Source organism: Gymnogyps californianus, chromosome 14 (assembly GCF_018139145.2).
Source record: "Gymnogyps californianus isolate 813 chromosome 14, ASM1813914v2, whole genome shotgun sequence".
Taxonomy (NCBI): Eukaryota; Metazoa; Chordata; class Aves; order Accipitriformes; family Cathartidae; genus Gymnogyps; species Gymnogyps californianus.
This window is the reverse complement of record NC_059484.1, coordinates 4,052,859-4,070,577: the sequence shown is the minus strand read 5'-3', so window position 1 is coordinate 4,070,577 and position 17,719 is coordinate 4,052,859. Positions and strand designations below refer to the sequence as shown.

Sequence of the window (17,719 nt, the reverse complement as noted above, 5' to 3'; positions counted from 1 at the left end):
TCCAGAGAGGAAACATTTGAAAATGTAGTTTTTTTTAAAAGGCATCCCATTTTATTTATCTCTCAAATTACTGTTTCTAAAGAAAACCTGCGTCTTATTCATATTTTAAGTGTGACTGTTGGCACATAACCAGTTATTAAGTAGAATTCTTGCTAATAAATATTTCTGTTCATTTTTGGAAATGCTTGTAAGTTTCCATCTTGGGGAAAAAATAATTTTAAAGTGTAGATAGATTTTTTTTTTTTTAATTTATTCCTCAATATTAGTAAAAACATAAAGCTTGAGGGATGGAAGATTACCTGTATCTGAACTGATACATCTCCTATAGAAATGTCTATAGCAATAAGATGTAAATGAAGTGCAAAGATGGTTGAAGAAAAGCAAGTGTTTGTTTCAGTAAATTCCATGTTTCAGAGGTTTGTAACTGCTGGTTTTGGATGGTTCTATGAATGCGTTAATGTACAGATGCCTCAAGGACTTAAAAAAAAAAAGTAGACAAATACTTTAGGTTTCATTTGGGAACATTTTAGTTGAAAACTACTTGGTTAGTGTGATGCTGCCGAGAGCTTTTGAAAAGCTCTTATTTTTTTTCCTTCAGATGTTATCCCTTGATATTAGGCAAATGCTTAGCTGTATTTAAAATCAAGTGCATTTTATCATTGAGGAGAACATGTTTAATAATAGGATTTTTTTTTTCTCCTTCCAAAAAAAAGCTGGAGACCAGAGGTTTAATGGGTGATTGTAGTCTTCACAGGTTTGGACTTCAGTCTTTTAACAATCTAATTAAAATTGTGTAATTTGTATAGAACGATGTTGTTTAAAAGCATGTAATGCATTCTGTGCTTTTACTCCTATTGAAGGAGGTAGCTAGGGAAACCTTTTTGCATTATGACAAACAATGGCTTTTTAGGTAACATGTTATCCATTATGTCATGAAAATTGCTGAGAATTTAAAACACATGCATTTAAAAAAACCCAAATACATTCACATTTGTTTAAAACAAGTGGCATTTCTTCAATAGCTTCTTTTAAGGAAGGTAACCTGTAAACTGGAGATTCTCTGAGATGTTTGGGTGGCAGGTATCTACAGATTGTGTTTTCAATAAATACTGATGAATTTCTAATACAAGGAGAAAAGTCCCTTGGAGTAGGTTTAAATCCAGTAGCGATATCAGCATATGATGACCCCTCTGGAGGCATCATATTCATGAGTATATGAAACATTGTAGAATAGTTGGGACATTAACAAAAGAACCAGATGCTGCTATTGAGAAAAATACATATCCTGGCATGCCTTCTGGCAATACAATTGCTGATCAGAGACAATATCGGTGTTAGAATATATTAAGGTATATGTCATTAAATAGAAGACTGGTTTTTTAACTACAACAGCAAATGCATGACTATCACTAGTAGTTTTTTCTTTCCTTGACAGAGAATCCATGGGTCATGGTCTCATTTTTTTTAGCTATGCTAAACACTGGTCCTGCTTTAGTACTAAAAATCTGCTTTTGAGATGACTTATCTGAAGGAGAAAAAAAGACCAAAGGAAGGGAACACCTTCAATACAGCAGTATCTAAGGCATCAGACAGTAATTTGTCTTTAAGAGACAGTGCAGATTTCTCGAGTGCAACACAGATGTTTACTTTCTAGCTAAAGTGAAAAATGTTGTTTCCAGGATATACAGTTTTGACTTGCAGTGGGGAATACTTCATATCCCATACTCATACGGGCAAATGGAAAAGGTTCACTATATGGCCAGATTATTATGATAGTAGTATTTAGGTGGTCTCCTTCAGAATGCCTTTATTCAGTGTGATTTACATATCGAGAATTGTTTTGGTAATTAACCAAATTATTTCTTATGGGATTGCACTTGAACCTTAAGATTAATGCAATTTTCTATTGGACAATTCATTTCCTATATCTCTTAGCATCTTTCTAAGAAAATGGGTGGTTTGACCTGCTGGAGGAGAAAACTTCAGGCATGAGTGGCAGACTCGCTTTACAGTATTAATTGTAAGCTTAACTCTGTCTTGAAAACACCAACATCTTGTCCCTATTTCTTCTGTTTTTCCATCTCAATAGAGAAATCTGGTTTTGGATTAGTATTTAAAACTTTTTGTAAACTTAACTTTGATATTTTTGCGTAGGATTTATTCTGTGAAAATCACCAGAAGTAGAATATTTACAAAGGACAGAAAAGAAGCAGCAGTAGTTGTTCTATGTTTTGTGTGGTCAAAATTTATATTGTGAGGTGATCTTTGAAGTTGTTACAGAATTTTTGAAGAATGTATTTTCTTTGTCAAAGAAAAAGATATTGTGATATTACCAGCTCTGCTCTACTGTTTTGCCCTACATTGTTCGGTGCGTGGGAACGTGTGAATCATCAGATCCTTGTATTTGAAACACTGTTCTCTTCAGCTACTGTCTAGCTGCTGGGTTCTGCAGGTAGCAAGTACACTGTTAAGAACACTGGTTTATGTTTAGAACTTTATTTTTCTGAATAGGCAGTCATTGTTAGGCATCTGGGTGAGATGCTTATGTTTGATTTTAAATTGCCTCTACAGCAAAAAAGTTTTGGACATAGATGACATTGTTTTGACTGAATCATGTCTAAAATCAGCTTCATAGCTTGAGACTGTGCTTTCAGCACTTGTGAAATACAGTTAAAGCTGCAAGTAAGTCGTTGACGAAGGTCATGGTGAAATCCGTGACTTTTTGTTTCTGTTTTAATTAAAACCACTTCCCTTTTCCCCCTTTGCAACAACTTTGATGTGTGCAATCTGATAGCCCTTCATAAGGTGACTTTGTCTCTAATCTGACGCATATCCTATAGTTTAATATTTACTGTATCAGAACAAGTTTTTATTTATAGTGCTTACACAGTTAAATGTAATGGTAAACTCTCTTGGAATCTAAAATAAAATCTTGGTTGAGACTACAAGTGGAAGTGAGATGTATAATCTTTTCCTGTTCTGTATACAAAGTCGGTAATTGGCAGCAGCTGCATTTTAAGCTGTTGATTATGTTAGTAAACACGTCTGGAAGCATTTTAGAATTGTACAGGAATTTGTAAAGCATTTGCCTAACTTATGGCGGATCTTAAGACTTTAGCAAAAGAGAATTTCAAAGGAATTTAGTCAGGGAACCTGCATGTTCTTTTAGGGCCAGTTACCTTAAGTTCTTCTGCAGACAATTTTCAGTCAGAACAATGCATGATTATGAACTATGTGATTTTCAAAACCAAAAATCTTTATCCTTTTATGTGTGTTCTTTTTGTGTGTGTGTGTGTCAGAGGAGGAACACAAAGCTATAGAACTGGGTGCGTAAGAGAGCGAGCATACTGGATCTAGTTGGTACAGAGTTCCATTTTCTTCATGGCAGCCCATATGGTACTGTGTTTTACATTAGTGACCAAAACAGTGTTGATAACTAAAATTTTCATTGGTGTGTTATTTCTGAACAGTGCTGGCACAGTGTCAAGGCCTTCTCTGTTTCTCATTCTGCCCCATGCCAGGGAGTAGGCTAGAGTTGGGCAAGAGTTTGGGAGGGGACGCAGCTGGGACAGCTGAAACAAATTGACCGAAGAGGTATTTCCAAGTGGATATCTCAAGTACAAGTTGTGTAATATTATAATTCTGAAGGAGCCATTCAGTTAGTCCATGTTTGCCACTGTCCAAATAAATGAGCACTCTACTGTATTCTGAAGTGCATGGTTGACTCCAAGACAATGGAATTACTCTAATTTTTGTCCCAACCCTGCAAAAGTTTAAATAGAACATGAAAGCTAAGTCAAACACTAACTGCTATTACCCTGCACAGGTATTTTTAGAGAGAGTGAAATTTTGTTTGGTTTGGATTTTCTATTAACTAATCTATGTGTACCAATGTGTGCCATCCATCACATCAATGAATCTGAAGGCATCTGAGTTCTGTGAGAGAACTTCCTACTGCTAACCTGCATACCACGTATGAGCTCTAATTGTTTCATGCCTTGGTCACCTAGGAAATCCTTTTCGATGGTGAAGACAAGCATACATTTTTGATGACCGTATTCCATGAAATGGAATAATACAATTCATGTTTTCCAAGGGAGCATTTATATATGGTACAAGTTGTTAATTTAGCTTCTGAAAAGTCTTATGCTTAGCCAAATGGACTGCAGCCAAATGGTGGGTTTTCCAGGTTTCACTAAAAAACATGTCATCCTTGTGAAGTGAAATATGATCTAAGAAAATGCATGTTACAGTGGGTTGCTAGACTGTCTTCTGAAGCTGGAAACTGTCGGTTAAAATAAAAGCTGAAATCTTGTGTACAGGCAATGTGTGAAAACACTATTTTTAAGTTAGCAATGTCAGTATTGAATGCCTAACTGTTTCTTAGATTATCAAGAAGAAAGGTAGTCTCAGTTTCATAAAGAAACCATTTTAATTCATTTGCTAATATTTCTCTGAAAATTCAAAGGCTTGGCAGAAAATAATCTTTGCATGCTTGAGCGTGTGTTATTTTTTCCGGGAAAGATGTGTTATGTGCTACTTCGGAATTCAGAATAGAGCTCATCTTTAATAATGGAGTCAAGGCTAAATGTTAAAACCATTATGTAATGTTCTGAACTGTTACTAATAATGGTATAGCACGTACTGAAATGTGGAAGGAAGTAAAGTTAGATTACAAGAGCCCTTATCTTTGAATTTAAAAAAAAAAGGCAAACTAATGAACAAGTGACTTCCCTGTGCCCAAGGAAATTGTATGAAGTGCAACTATGTAGTTTACAAGTTTTGGCTGTTGATTTTTTTTTTTATTATAGTGGTAATCAATATTATAAGAACAGCTAAGATTAATGAATATATCTTGAATTGTAACAGAGGCCAAATCATAGAATCATAGAGTATTTCTTGCACCACTGCAGATAACAATTCCAGTTATTGAGATTGGCATTGAGATGCCAGTTTTTATCTCTACATTTGGTATGGCAGCTGCATGGACAGAGTTCTAACCAGAAAGCTATTTCAGTGTTGCAGTTCTTGCAGTGAGACACAGTGTCTTTCCTGGATGAAAAGAAGATACTCTCTGCAAACTACATGCCGTGAGTTTTAGTGCTTTCAGAGACTATTGTCAGAAGGTAGCCACTGTTATAGCAGGTGGCTTTGCATACCTACAAATGAATATTAAGTATCAGTAAAAAAAAAAATCTCTATACTATGTGTACTTTGTTTAATATGGCTTCCCCTTTAATAGTGCTTTTTTTGCCTTGGCTGTGTAGGATGTTTTGGTAATGTCTGCATTAGCAAGGAATGTGTCACAACACAAGTGTACCACTAGATTCGTGTGGTTTGTTGTGGGGCCCTGATGAATCTGTTGTACATGGCTTGGGAGATTACATTGGGTAGGATATGGTCTGATAATGTGGTTCAACTATCTCCATTACGCGTATGGCTCAGCTTTCTGAAGGCAGACAGTTTAGAAACATGCTGGGGGACCTTATATTGGTGTCACCCAAACATTGATCAAGCACCTAATGTCTTCATTTCTAGCACTGTCAAGGAGCTTCTAGTTTACCTCTATCTGGAATTAATCTATCTAGTTCGTGTGCAACAAAACCACTCAGAAGCAGTGCATGGTAAATGGAAGTGATCAAGGGATTTGCCTCAAAATTGTTCTGAACCAAATTGCTGATACAGGCATAGCCATATAAATTTAAGGGGCCTGATTTATGCTTAAGATAAAGGTCTACATAATGGCTGTATTTAATTTTTGTAGTTATGGGGAGGAAGTTATACAAATAATGTAGTTTCTTAGTTTGATGTTTCTATTTTCCAATTGATGTAAATAAGAAATGAAAAATTTGGGGGAAGGGTGTATAATTATATAAATGTGTTGTACTCTAGGTTGCTTCACCTGTCCCCTACTGCTGTGTTAACTGGTAGCTTGAAAAAATTACATATTTTATAGCAGGTGGCTTGCATAGGTCCTCTGCTGTCCTAGGATACATTCTTTCAACAGCCAAAAATGCTTGTTTGAAACAAAATGCTAAATTTTGACTGGTACCCCAATGCACAAGGATAACAAATGTTCTACACTTCAAAGCAAACCTTGAAATTATTTAATAAATGCAGTACTCTGGAATAAGAGATGGCAAACTGCTTTTGGACAGAAGTGCACAACTGTGGTGGGTTGACCCTGGCTGGATGCCAGGTGCCCGCCAAACCTGCTCTATCACTCCTCTCCTAAGCTGGACAGGGGAGAGAAAATAAAACGACAGGCTCATCGGTTGAGATAAGGACAGGGAGATCACTCAGCAATTACTGTCACAGGCAAAACAGACTTGACTTGGGGGAAAAAAAAAAATTATTTATTACCAGTCAAATCAGAGTAGGATAATGAGAAATAGAACCATATCTTAAAAACACCTTCCCCCCACCCCTCCCTTCTTCCCGGGCTTAACTTTACTCCCAAATTCTCTACCTCCTCCCCCAAGTGGCACAGGGGGACGGGGAATGGGGGTTTGGGTCAGTTCATCACACATTGTTTCTGCCGCTCCCTCCTCCTCAGGGGGAGGACTCCTCACACTCTTCCCCTGCTCCAGCGTGGGGTCCCTCCCACGGGAGACAGTCCTCCACAAACTTCTCCAATGCGAGTCCTTCCCACGGGCGGCAGTTCTTCACGAACTGCTCCAGCGTGGGTCCCTTCCACGGGGTGCAGTCCTTCAGGAACAGACTGCTCCAGCGTGGGTCTCCCGTGGGGTCACAGGTCCTGCCAGCAAACCTGCTCCAGCCTGGGCTCCTCTCTCCACGGGGCCACAGGTCCTGCCAGGAGCCTGCTCCAGCGCGGGCTTCTCACGGGGTCACAGCCTCCTTCGGGCATCCCCCTGCTCCGGCGTGGGGTCCTCCACGGGCTGCAGGTGGAGATCTGCTCCACCGTGGACCTCCATGGGCTGCAGGGCGACAGCCTGCCTCGCCATGGTCTTCATCACCACGGGCTGCAGGGGAATCTCTGCTCCAGCGCCTGGAGCACCTCCTCCCCCTCCTTCTTCCCTGACCTTGGTGTCTGCAGAGTTGTTCCTCTCACATATGCTCACTGCTCTCTCCGGCTGCAATTGCTGCTGCGCAATAACTTTTCCTCTTTCTTAAATCTGTTATCCCAGAGGTGCTATGACCACCGCTGAGGGGCTCAGCCTTGGCCAGCAGCGGGTCCATCTTGGAGCCGGCTGGCATTGGCTCCATCGGACACAGGGGAAGCTTCTAGCAGCTTCTCACAGAAGCAACCCCTGTAAGCCCCCCTGCTACCAAAACCTTGCCATGCAAACCCAATACAACAATCACGAAATGTATTGCTATAGTCAAAAGTTCAAGAAAAATATACAAAAAAGGTTTGAAAACAAAACAGAAAAGCTGCGTAGACCTCTAAATAAAACAACGTTCATCAAGAGTATACTCTGAAGTCGTATCAAAAACTTACCCAGTGTAGTTTAGCTAAAGCTAATTATTTCCTGAAAGTTACATTTGACATTACAGTAATGCTAGTGAATATGTAAAGCATTCAAGTTCAAGGAACAAATAGGATGCCTTTCACAGAAACACAAAATCCTGCTGAAAAAAGCAAGCATCTGTAGCAGGCAGATGGTTTTCACTGTAAAGCTACCAAACAATTCCACGTCTGTGTACTTGACACTACTGTTTCCTCCATTTTTCACCACGTAAGCTGTATTTGTTAAGTAGAGAATGTCTAAACTCTAATGAAGACAATACTTGAATATATTTTTTTCAGTAGTTTTCACTAGTGTTTCCAGTAGAAGAGTAGGATTTGAAAATGTGTTGCATTTTAGGTCCTGAAGGCGGGGGATAAGAGATAGCTCTTCTATATGTTTTTCTAGTCCAAGAAATTATGCTACTTCAAGCACCTTGGTGGCATTTTTCTTTCTTATGGTTGGCTCATCTTTTTTTGACATCCTTTGTCCCCTCTTCCTCATGCTGTCACCATCTGTCTGCTTGTTTTCCTTTTTCTGGCTTCTTGTGAGATGCCATCCCTCTCCCTATTTCTTTCCTATTATGCTCTGCTCCTTGTTCTCAGTTTCAAGCAGGGTGCAGTAACTATTATATCGTATGGTGAGACAGTAGTGAAGAATCTGTGATCCAGTTAAATGCATCTGTAGTGCATTAGTACAGTCTTGGAAAGAGAAATACTTGAGATGGTAAGAGTGGCTTGTGTAGCCTCTTAGTCCAATAAAATTTATACTGTTTTACAAAGAATGTTTCAAATGATGTCTTGCTTTCTAGCTGAAAAGTGAAAAGTAGCTGAAACACCCCAAAAGTGAAAAGCTTGTGAAGATACTGTGGTGCCAAGGACTGCCACTGTTCAACAATCCAGTGGCAAGGCTAGAGTTTCCTTTTTCTAGTGCGAGGTCAACTGTGCCAATACATTCATTAGGAGGACTAAGATATGCTGCTTCTGCAACATAGAGGCCAAAAGATTCTGGTTGTTGCTCTTTGAATTAAAAGTGTCTTTCTGATTACAACTTTACGTAAGCCTGAAGAATTTGCTTTGCTGTGTGACAAGGCGCAGTTATGTTTTACTGGAAGAAAGTGCAATTTTATCTCGAAGTTTTTCAGGTGATTTAAAAAAAAAAGAAGAGAAAAAAATAGACAAGAAGAGTATTTGGTTAATTATTACAGTTGATATGGGGAGAGATGCACTGTAGGGTTTTTTTTAATTTCATTGTTATTTCCAGTGCATTTAAAATAAAGATCCAATGCACTGTATGGTTTTCATATTATTTGATTGGCATAAACCTTAAAGCTCACAGTATGCATGTTGGAAAGTGGAGGAGATGGAAGAGAAAGCAGCTTTGTGAAAGCACTCCAACAAATGTGTCTTCTGTGCAGCAACTGTCAGGTGTAGTCTTTTTATAAATATGGGACTGTACCAGAGAAACTTAACACCAGCCACAAATTGTTCTGTGAATACATTGTTCATTTATAGAATATAGTAGCTGTTGAAATGCTGTGACAGGCGAGAAGATCATTAAACTTGCATGTGTCATAGTCAAAGGACACAATAGTACTAAATGATAATAGTAAATAAATGGCTAGATATGAGGAAGGTCTCTGTTGCAAGGGATGCTGGGCTGGTCCAGGTTAATCAAAACAGGAGAAAGAAAGGAGGCAATGTTGGATGTCTCGGAGGAAAAACAGAGTCAGAAGCAGTTTCTCCTGGGGTGATATTGGAGCTCAGCCACCTAAAATACTGTTAAGAAATCACCATGGCTTCTGTGATTGTGGTGTTCTTTCCATACTACATGTGATGTTAAAGAGGTGCATTGTTTGGTGTAAGCTAATTTTTTTTTCTATTAGAAATGTGTTTAGACTTTTTCTTTCCTTCATTATTGCATGCTAGCTTCCAAAGTTGTCTAGTGATCAGAGTAAGGTCAGTGAAATTGGTGAATATAAGGTTATATCCCTCTGTTCAGTGTTTTAAAATAAATAATCAAATGTCCTTTTGCAGGCGACATGACCAATACTTTGGCAATGGGGCCAAAGAGCCGACCATCTTCAGTTTATGCCCTCACAGAGCTGCAAAGTAAAATGAAGATAACTTTCTTCTTTAATAATTATATACTTTGTGACTGCAAGCTAAGGGTATTACTGAGCTCCAGACTACCCTGAGGGCCATGGACAGATAAGGAGAACTATGATACAATTTGCCTCAATTATCTGTTACCAGGGTGTTGCTATTAAGTTATAGACTACTCAGTTACTGGGAAAACACGGGTCCCTTGAGTGAGGGATGGGAAGTGGCTATTTGAAACACAAAGCAGTTATGGAATAGGTAGGGCTAAAATTGGACTGTGCCACTTGAAATGAGTATTCCGCTGAGATTGCTGGAACTAAGGAGCAGTGTGAGCAAGAAGAATTAGTGTTGTTCTTTCAGTAGGGTGGTTATATTATACAGCTTGAACTGTCAACATGGAAATAATTGGTTTCTTCTTTATTTTACAAGAGATACGGATTTAATACCAAAACTGTTTTTTTTTCGTTTGTAGGCATCAACTTATCACCATATTCAAGAAATAATGGTACAGTTATTACGCACGGTGAACAGAACTGTTATTACAATGGGACGAGATGATGCCTTAATTGTGAGTAATATTTTAATGTATTCTTAATGCTTTGAAAGTCATTTTGTAGTTATCCTGAAAAAATGCAAATGTGGTATTTGTGGAGTCCTTCTTTGCAGACTTTTTTAGATTCAAAAAAAAGTCTAAAGCTTTACTCTTTTTTTCATTCAGCTGTGCCACTGTAGTGATACTGCGAGATTTGTACGTTCTTTAAAAAACCAAACACTAAATCTAATGTTAACTGGTGTTTGCAAAAACAAGAATGTTTTACAAACCTGCATAAAGGGCACACTTTAACACATTGAAAATAGTGTTTCTACAAATGATAATTGGAAGTGTCTGAGTAAAACTAAAAAAAAAAAAAAGCCATTCTGAATAGCTTATATAAATAATTGGTAGATGCTCTGTTTCTCCCAATTTTTCTACGTGCTTTACTTTTTAGTGGGTTAGAGTAGCTATGGAACAGCTGCCATTCCTGGCTCTGTTTCTGGTGGGGGAAGATGATGTCCTGTGCGCACAGGGAAAATATCTCGGGATGCGCTGGCACAGAGCACTCACCTGAGATTTTTTTGTGGAGATTCCATGGTTTGAGAGTTACATTTAAGGACAGATTCTGCAATTTATTCAGATTTAAGTACATATGTCATGAGTACTCCTATTGATTTAGACTGTGAGAATGCAAGCCAGTTGTGTTCAGTGGGAATTACGGAACTTGCCCTTCAGACTATGCGCTTAAGAGAAGATGTATATTAATTTTTAGTCTTTAGAGACTTACATTATTCTGCAAAATCATGAGCAGCATTTACTTCATTGTTTTGGCCACAAGAGGTACATTGTGTGTCTTTTAAAATATACTTTGTTTCCTTGTTCATTTCTGTTGGAAAACCAAAATAACAGTTTTAGATCATTGCCAGTCAGAGCATGTGTGTCTCCTGATTAGTCTCCTGATAATTGAGTTCTTCAGAGGAGATACTTGCCAGTGGTTGCTTCAAACTCACTGGTGGTAAATCTGCAAGTTTCAGAAATCATATCATTAACTGTTTGTCAGAACTCCAGTCTGTTACTTCTGTGTGTAACCCTCTGGCATGTATGCATGGTCATAACAGGAAGAGGCTTTGAATGAAGACCCAGTGAACCTTTCAGTTCTCTACAGTGTTTGAAAATGTTTTCTGTATTTGCAAAGAAAGCATCACATGACTGTCGTGGATGATGTAATCAATGTATTAAGGAGTATTTCTGGATACCATAAGCAGTAGATGAAGAAGCAAAATGAAACAGCAGTAATCCTGCAGAAAAGATTCTCATCATTAGGAAACCATTAGGAAACAAGCTGGTTACAGTCAATTGAAATGGATTGGAAAATCTGTTTGGTTTTCTTTTTGGTTTTTTTTCTCATCTACTGTAATTTGTTCAGCTGTTTTTACCTAAAAAGATCAAATCCAGTGTGAATTTTGAAATGCAGATGTCTGAATGCTAATAATGCTCACAAGCATCTATGCATATGTGTATATTGGGCATGTTAGAGGTTTTTCAAAGTAGAATTCCAATAAATTACGAAGTTTGCTAGAGCTAAGGCAAGATCTCTCAACAGAGTAGTCTTTTACATGTGATGTGAAGAAATTGTTTGTAATGAACAAAACAGTCTTTTGCATTCAGAAAGAACTGGCAAAATAAGCTCGTTTCATGCTCTGTGTACTACCTTTAGTTCACTCAGTTAATTTGCAGGTTTGCGTTAAAACTTCTTGAGAGGGCCAAACTTGTTGAAAGCCTGAATGCTGAATCTTTTAAAAATGAAGCAGATAGTCAGGAATTATGGCCTTCTGCAGAATGCGTAGGTGAGCTAAAGTCGCTAAAAGCATGGTGAACTCTGCAAGTACAGGTGGGACATACGGAATAGCTGCAGTCAGACTATGTAGCTGATGTTACATGGATATAAGTGGCATTTCAAATTGGACTACATCTGTTATTTACTTCCAGGAGAACAGAAGGTTACTCTTTAGATTCTTAAATCTGTTACTGTGTTTCTGAATATTGCAAGTATTTTTATTATCTTCTGCTGTGTAATTTTCTAGAATTTGAAAGTGGTGTGAAAACAACACGAATACTATGTTATACTAATAAAAACAATGGTTACAATTTACAAGACCTGTAATTCCTTGCAAGTTTAAATGTCTTGCACGTGATACGAGTACTGGATTTTGTTTACCGGAGTTTTTTTGTTTTCTGGCAGGGATAAGCAGGTTAATTTTCATATTCAGGTGTCCTTTTCACAGTCTGCTAGCTTGTTGGCAGAGGAGGAGTTAAAAGGATTTTGAGTTACAGTTGCCTTTATCTTTTCTTGCTACAATGCCAGTTGAATCTAATGGAAGGTGCTACCTTGTGCTCGGCTGGTAATAGCATGCTGTGAGCTTTGTTCATGTAATTACTGGAAAGATTCAGGCTAAGAAGGACATAATCCCTTCAGGAGGAGGTGTTGGTGATGGAAAAGTGATTTGGCTCTCTGAAACTACTGCAGAGAAGACTTAAATGCCACTCTTGCCTTCATTGTGGTGTTTTGGCAGTTGAAGGCTTTAACAGCCGCTTGGTTATTTTCACTATTAAAAAAAAGAAAAAGCCTTGACAGTTTGTAGTTCTAGAAGTGCTTCTAAACTGTAATAAAGAGGGACAAGTTTATTGTCTGCAATTGGCTAGTCAAGCTTTATCTTGCATACTTTATGAAATTTAGACTTCTAGTTAAAGGGCTTCATGATGCAGTAAAGTCCTATTACAGTAATTATAGAAGAAAAACGTATAGAAGCATGTAGAATACAGAAGTACTTGTTTTCAGTATTGGCTTGGTTAGGCAAACAAAAATATCATGAATCCACCGTATACATTTTAAAGCTTTCCTTTGGTACTCCCAAACTTGATTTTGTTCACAATACCAGTTTAGCATGATGAAAAGAGTGTAGTTATGCTACACGAAAAGTTTTTAGACAATATTTATATGATATTGTACAAGTAAAGACTTTGCTGAAAAGAAAACAGTGTGCTCTGTTAACCAAAGCTACTCTAGATAGCATACTTTTGCAAAAAACAATACTCTTTGGGGATATAATGACCAGAGAAACCATTTTGCAGAGCTGCCATGGTTGGAGAATATGATATATTCAAATATACACACAGTCAAGCTAAAAGTTACAGCTTTTTTTTATTCAGTATTCAAATTGAAATCCTTTCTTTACCTAGAAAAGCCGCAGGATGATTCCATGAAAGACCTGTTTATCCATTTCCCATTCATTTTCCTTTTCGAAAGAACAATTGTTCACTTCCTTTGTAATCTAAATGTTGTTTGTTATTAATTGACTCCTGAAACCTAAGAAAAATATCTCATTTTATTGCAAAAGATAACATCATATTTAAAGAACCTAGAAATTTACAAAACATACATTAGATATACATTTCATTAGGAAGATGTTTGGTATCTAAGCTAGCATAATTACTAAGTATTGTGGCTTTTTCGAAAGAGCTATAGTGCACAAAACTATAGAAAGCCCTAGAGGAGCTGCTGTTACATGACAGAGAAATCAGTATTTTATTCATACATTCTGAATTTTTAAAGAAAGTTAGGTTGACTCCATAAAACAGCAATTTCAAATGCAGTTATTTTGGAATATGCCATGTTCTGTGCAATGTTTTATAAATAGCATATTGTAGTTGTCATTTAAGTATGTCTTTCAGAGAAGCCTACAATATTTTGTATGCAAGTGCTGTCAAGTAGCTGTGGTTTTGGGGTTTTTTTTGTTGTTGGTTTGTGGTTTTTTAAATTTTATTTAAGACCATGTTTGTATGTATTTCTAACGTTTATTTCCTACTCTGGGAGCTGGTTTTAGGCATTACACTAATTTTCTAAATCAGAGAAATTTTTATAGCCCGTACTATTATCTTCTAACAATCTACCAATTTCTGTTGCTTTTCCAGTCTTGACATCATAAATTGCATAGTGTGTATCTGGTAATTTTTTTATTTCCTGTATGAATTAATAATTCATTACTAAAATATTTTAAAAATATTAAACAATAAAACAAAAAGCAATGCTTATATATTACATTTTCACATAGCTTAGATTCTCCACTCATGTGTTACAAAGCTATTAAATTTCAGGTATTTTGTGTTGATAGGATATACAAATTTCCATGCTAAATCTAAACAAAACATAGAGCAGCTAAGCAGTCTTACCCTCTTGCTGTTGCTGATGCATACCATGACTGACACTTTCCCACTGTTACCTTTTAATGTAACAAATAGACTTTTGCTCCAATGTCGTCTTTAAAATTTTATGTAGAAAGCCTGTTGTGTGTGATGTACTGTGGAGAAGACTGGGTATAATAAATTCCCGCATTTAGTAGGTGTGGTTTTATTGTGAAACTATGATGCTTATTCTTTTGTAGGAATAATTTACTTCTGGCATACTTTATTTTCAGTTAAACTATTGCACTTTTTTTGTTCGTGGTAGTCAGAGCCTCGGCAAGAAGAATGAAGGAGTTCTGTCTGTTTCAGATAAGCTTTTGTTTGGATCTTAAATAAGTATTTTAGAACTTGGCTGGCTGTTGCTACCACTGCTGACTCAAATCTCCTTTGTTGTACTGAAGTCCTGAAGTAGAGAACTCTAGGGGCAGCCTTTCTGAAGGACAGTGCTTTAGCAGCACTGTAATTTCATATTTTCTTTCAAGGAGAACAGATGTCTTGAAGGGGGTGAATTTGAAAACACTGAACAGAGGGTAGGCTGAAAGACAAGTGAATGTTCTTAAATTGCAGCATTGGGAGCTGAGGGTCGGCTGGCCTAGATACCTTAAGTGTTTCCCTACTGCTGTGTGTGCATATTTTAAAAAGAGAATTTCATATCTGTATATGGATAATCCATACTGTACTGATTGAGAGAGAATTGAAAAACAACTGACTGAGGAATATGGAAAATGAAGGCTAATTTTGACTGCGAGATTAAGGATTAAAAAATGTCTACAGTTCTGAATTCCATCAAGATCAGACATTAAAACCTGTAACCATTAAAATCAGTATATATCAGTTTTTCAGAAGTATTGATGTTTGTTCAGGTCATAAGAAAGACTTAGAGCCTTACTTTACAACTATCTTTGGTTGGACTTTCTTAAACTAAATAGAGTATTTCTGTTCTTGCATAGTTCTACTGTCCTCAGGAATTGATTGATGCTATGTGGTGAGCCAAAATACTGTGGTTTGTTTAAACTGAATAATCTGGATCCTTTGAAAATATATTGAAGGCATCGTATTCATTATGTATGCAAAACCAAAATCAGGCAGCTTAAAATGAGCTTTTTTTATGCTTATTAACAAAAAGAAAGACAAAAAGGTTGCTTTCATATGATAACAAATTATTGAAAATCAGTTCACTACAGAAGAAAACTTACTGGTTTTGCTAGTGTTACGCCTGTTGGTATGGATTATTATTATACCTTTACTACAGAGGATATTAAGCTTAAAATGTTATTTTAATACACAAGAAACATTTACACACTAATAAATCCTTCATTATATCAATTATAGAGGCTAATGCAAAATAGGAATGCTGTTGGCATACTAGCATAAGCAGTACATGTATTTGAGTGTAATATAGCGACGTGTTCTGATGTAATAATTTAATTCTTACCTTTGTTATACCCACAAATTATTATTGAAGAGCTTTTCTGTCTCACTAAAGGCATCCTTTTTGCTAGTAAAAATTCATATAAGGTTTTTCTTCTGAAAAGCCTCTAAAATAATGATAATTTTGTGCCTGTCATTTCCATACTGACTGAACTTAACATGGAAATGTTTTTTAAAGCTGACAGTCCTTTAGAATTTTGATAAATTAAGCCATGTCACATAGCATAGTCTCTTCTAAATGAAGACTAGTTTTGTCAAAAAACTTAGTTATTCCAGACAAAATTCTTCTTTGCAAAATTGTTTTTAATGTGTTTTCAAATGTGTGATTAACCCTAAGAATTCAAGGAACACAGAAGTGTACAAAAAATGTACAGACATTTTTAACTAACATTGCACAATTAATACAATTTGATTTAGAAAAATAGGATCCAGGGGTTAATCTATTGAATACCCTGGCACCATTTAAACTAATTAACCAGAGTCAGTTCTAAGAAAAGGTCTGCAGTACATTCCACTAAACATAAAATACATTATTCGGGCTTTACAGTGTGCCCTTTAAACTTGCTTTGGAAAACCTTTTCCCCTTTGCCCCCATATGAAAGGTGACCGTGTTTTCATGAGCAAAATAATAGTATCATCAACCCTAAATTAGGTTACATTGGCATACCCTGTGCTAGCTGGTAACTCGACTATTTTTGAAGGAATGAAATAGCTGCATTGACATCTGATAAAATCTTTTCAGCATATAATTTTTTAATATAATATGGATACGTTCATTAAATATTATTTTTTATGATCAATTTTGTATCATGTATCAACTTACTTATATCTTAAGGCCAAAAAATGGCATCTTGGGATATTTTGGTATAGTGACAAAGGTCTTAAATGGATAAATTGGGCAATTGGTTTAGCAAGACAGTAGCCAAAGTGGTTATTCCCCTCTATTCAGCAATTATGTGATGACATCTGAGGCATTGTGTCCAGTTTTAGGCTTTCAGGTAGATGAAAGACGTCAGCTTACTGGAGGGAGACCACCAAGATGACTGTGGGCTGCAGCACGTAACATGTGAAGAGAGGCAGTGAAAATTGGATTTGTTCAGTCCTTAAGAAGTGAAGGCTTAGGAGAGAGGTTGTCTTATCTGTTTAATTCTTCTTGAAGGTGTATTTGGATAGGGGCAAGATGTAAAGAACATAGGAAATTCAGATTAGATGTTAGGAAAAAATTTGGAACAGCTTGCCCCAAGGGGCTATGGATTCTTGTCTTTGGAGATACGCAAACTCACCTAAATGGACCTTGCTTGAGTAGGGGGTTAAGACTAGAATTACTGAGATATTCTATTGTTTTATGGTTCTATGATTCTTGTCAGAGAAGTCTATTAAATGGCTGAAACTTCTAAATGGTTGCTTTTTAAATTGAACCAATAAAAGTACAGAGTAAAACTTAACCTGAAATCCTTTTTTTGTTGTTAAATATTAGACGACAGCAACAAAAATATTTCAGTGGGGATGTGAAATAATTGTAATGGTCTCCTTTGAGGAGAGATTTGTTTGAACAACGTAGATTCCCCTGAATTTGTTCTTGATTATGTGGTTTGTTTAAAGATCAATGAAGTTCTTTCCTTTTAGTCCATGCTGCTTATAAATAGGAAATGAAGACTGTGTGACACCCTTAGCTTTGTGTACCATTGTTTTTTAAAGTAAAGATTTAAACCTCATTATTTTTGGGAAGTTGAAAAAGAAGTCTTTACAAAGCATATGAAAGTGTCCTTGGAAAAAATGAGAAAGCTTCCTTCTGAAAGAAACAATTTCTTTTTGAAAATAGCATCTTCATGTGCCGTTATTTAGTGAGATGATTTAAGTAAACTCAATTCTTTTGATTTTTCAGATACTCCAATGGAACATTCTTTAGCTTTGTGATTTTGTAATAGCGCCTTTTCAGG

General features: G+C 36.7%; 1 protein-coding gene across 1 annotated transcript in view; it reads left to right on the top strand.

Moving 5' to 3' along the window:
* Nucleotides 1-17,719, top strand: part of DOCK2 (dedicator of cytokinesis 2) — a 202,482-nt gene that overhangs the window by 61,242 nt on the left and 123,521 nt on the right. Inside the window, exon 27 of the mRNA XM_050905599.1 lies at nucleotides 10,044-10,139. Within this exon, the coding sequence (XP_050761556.1) occupies nucleotides 10,044-10,139 (96 nt within the window). The remainder of the gene's footprint in view (nucleotides 1-10,043; nucleotides 10,140-17,719) is intronic.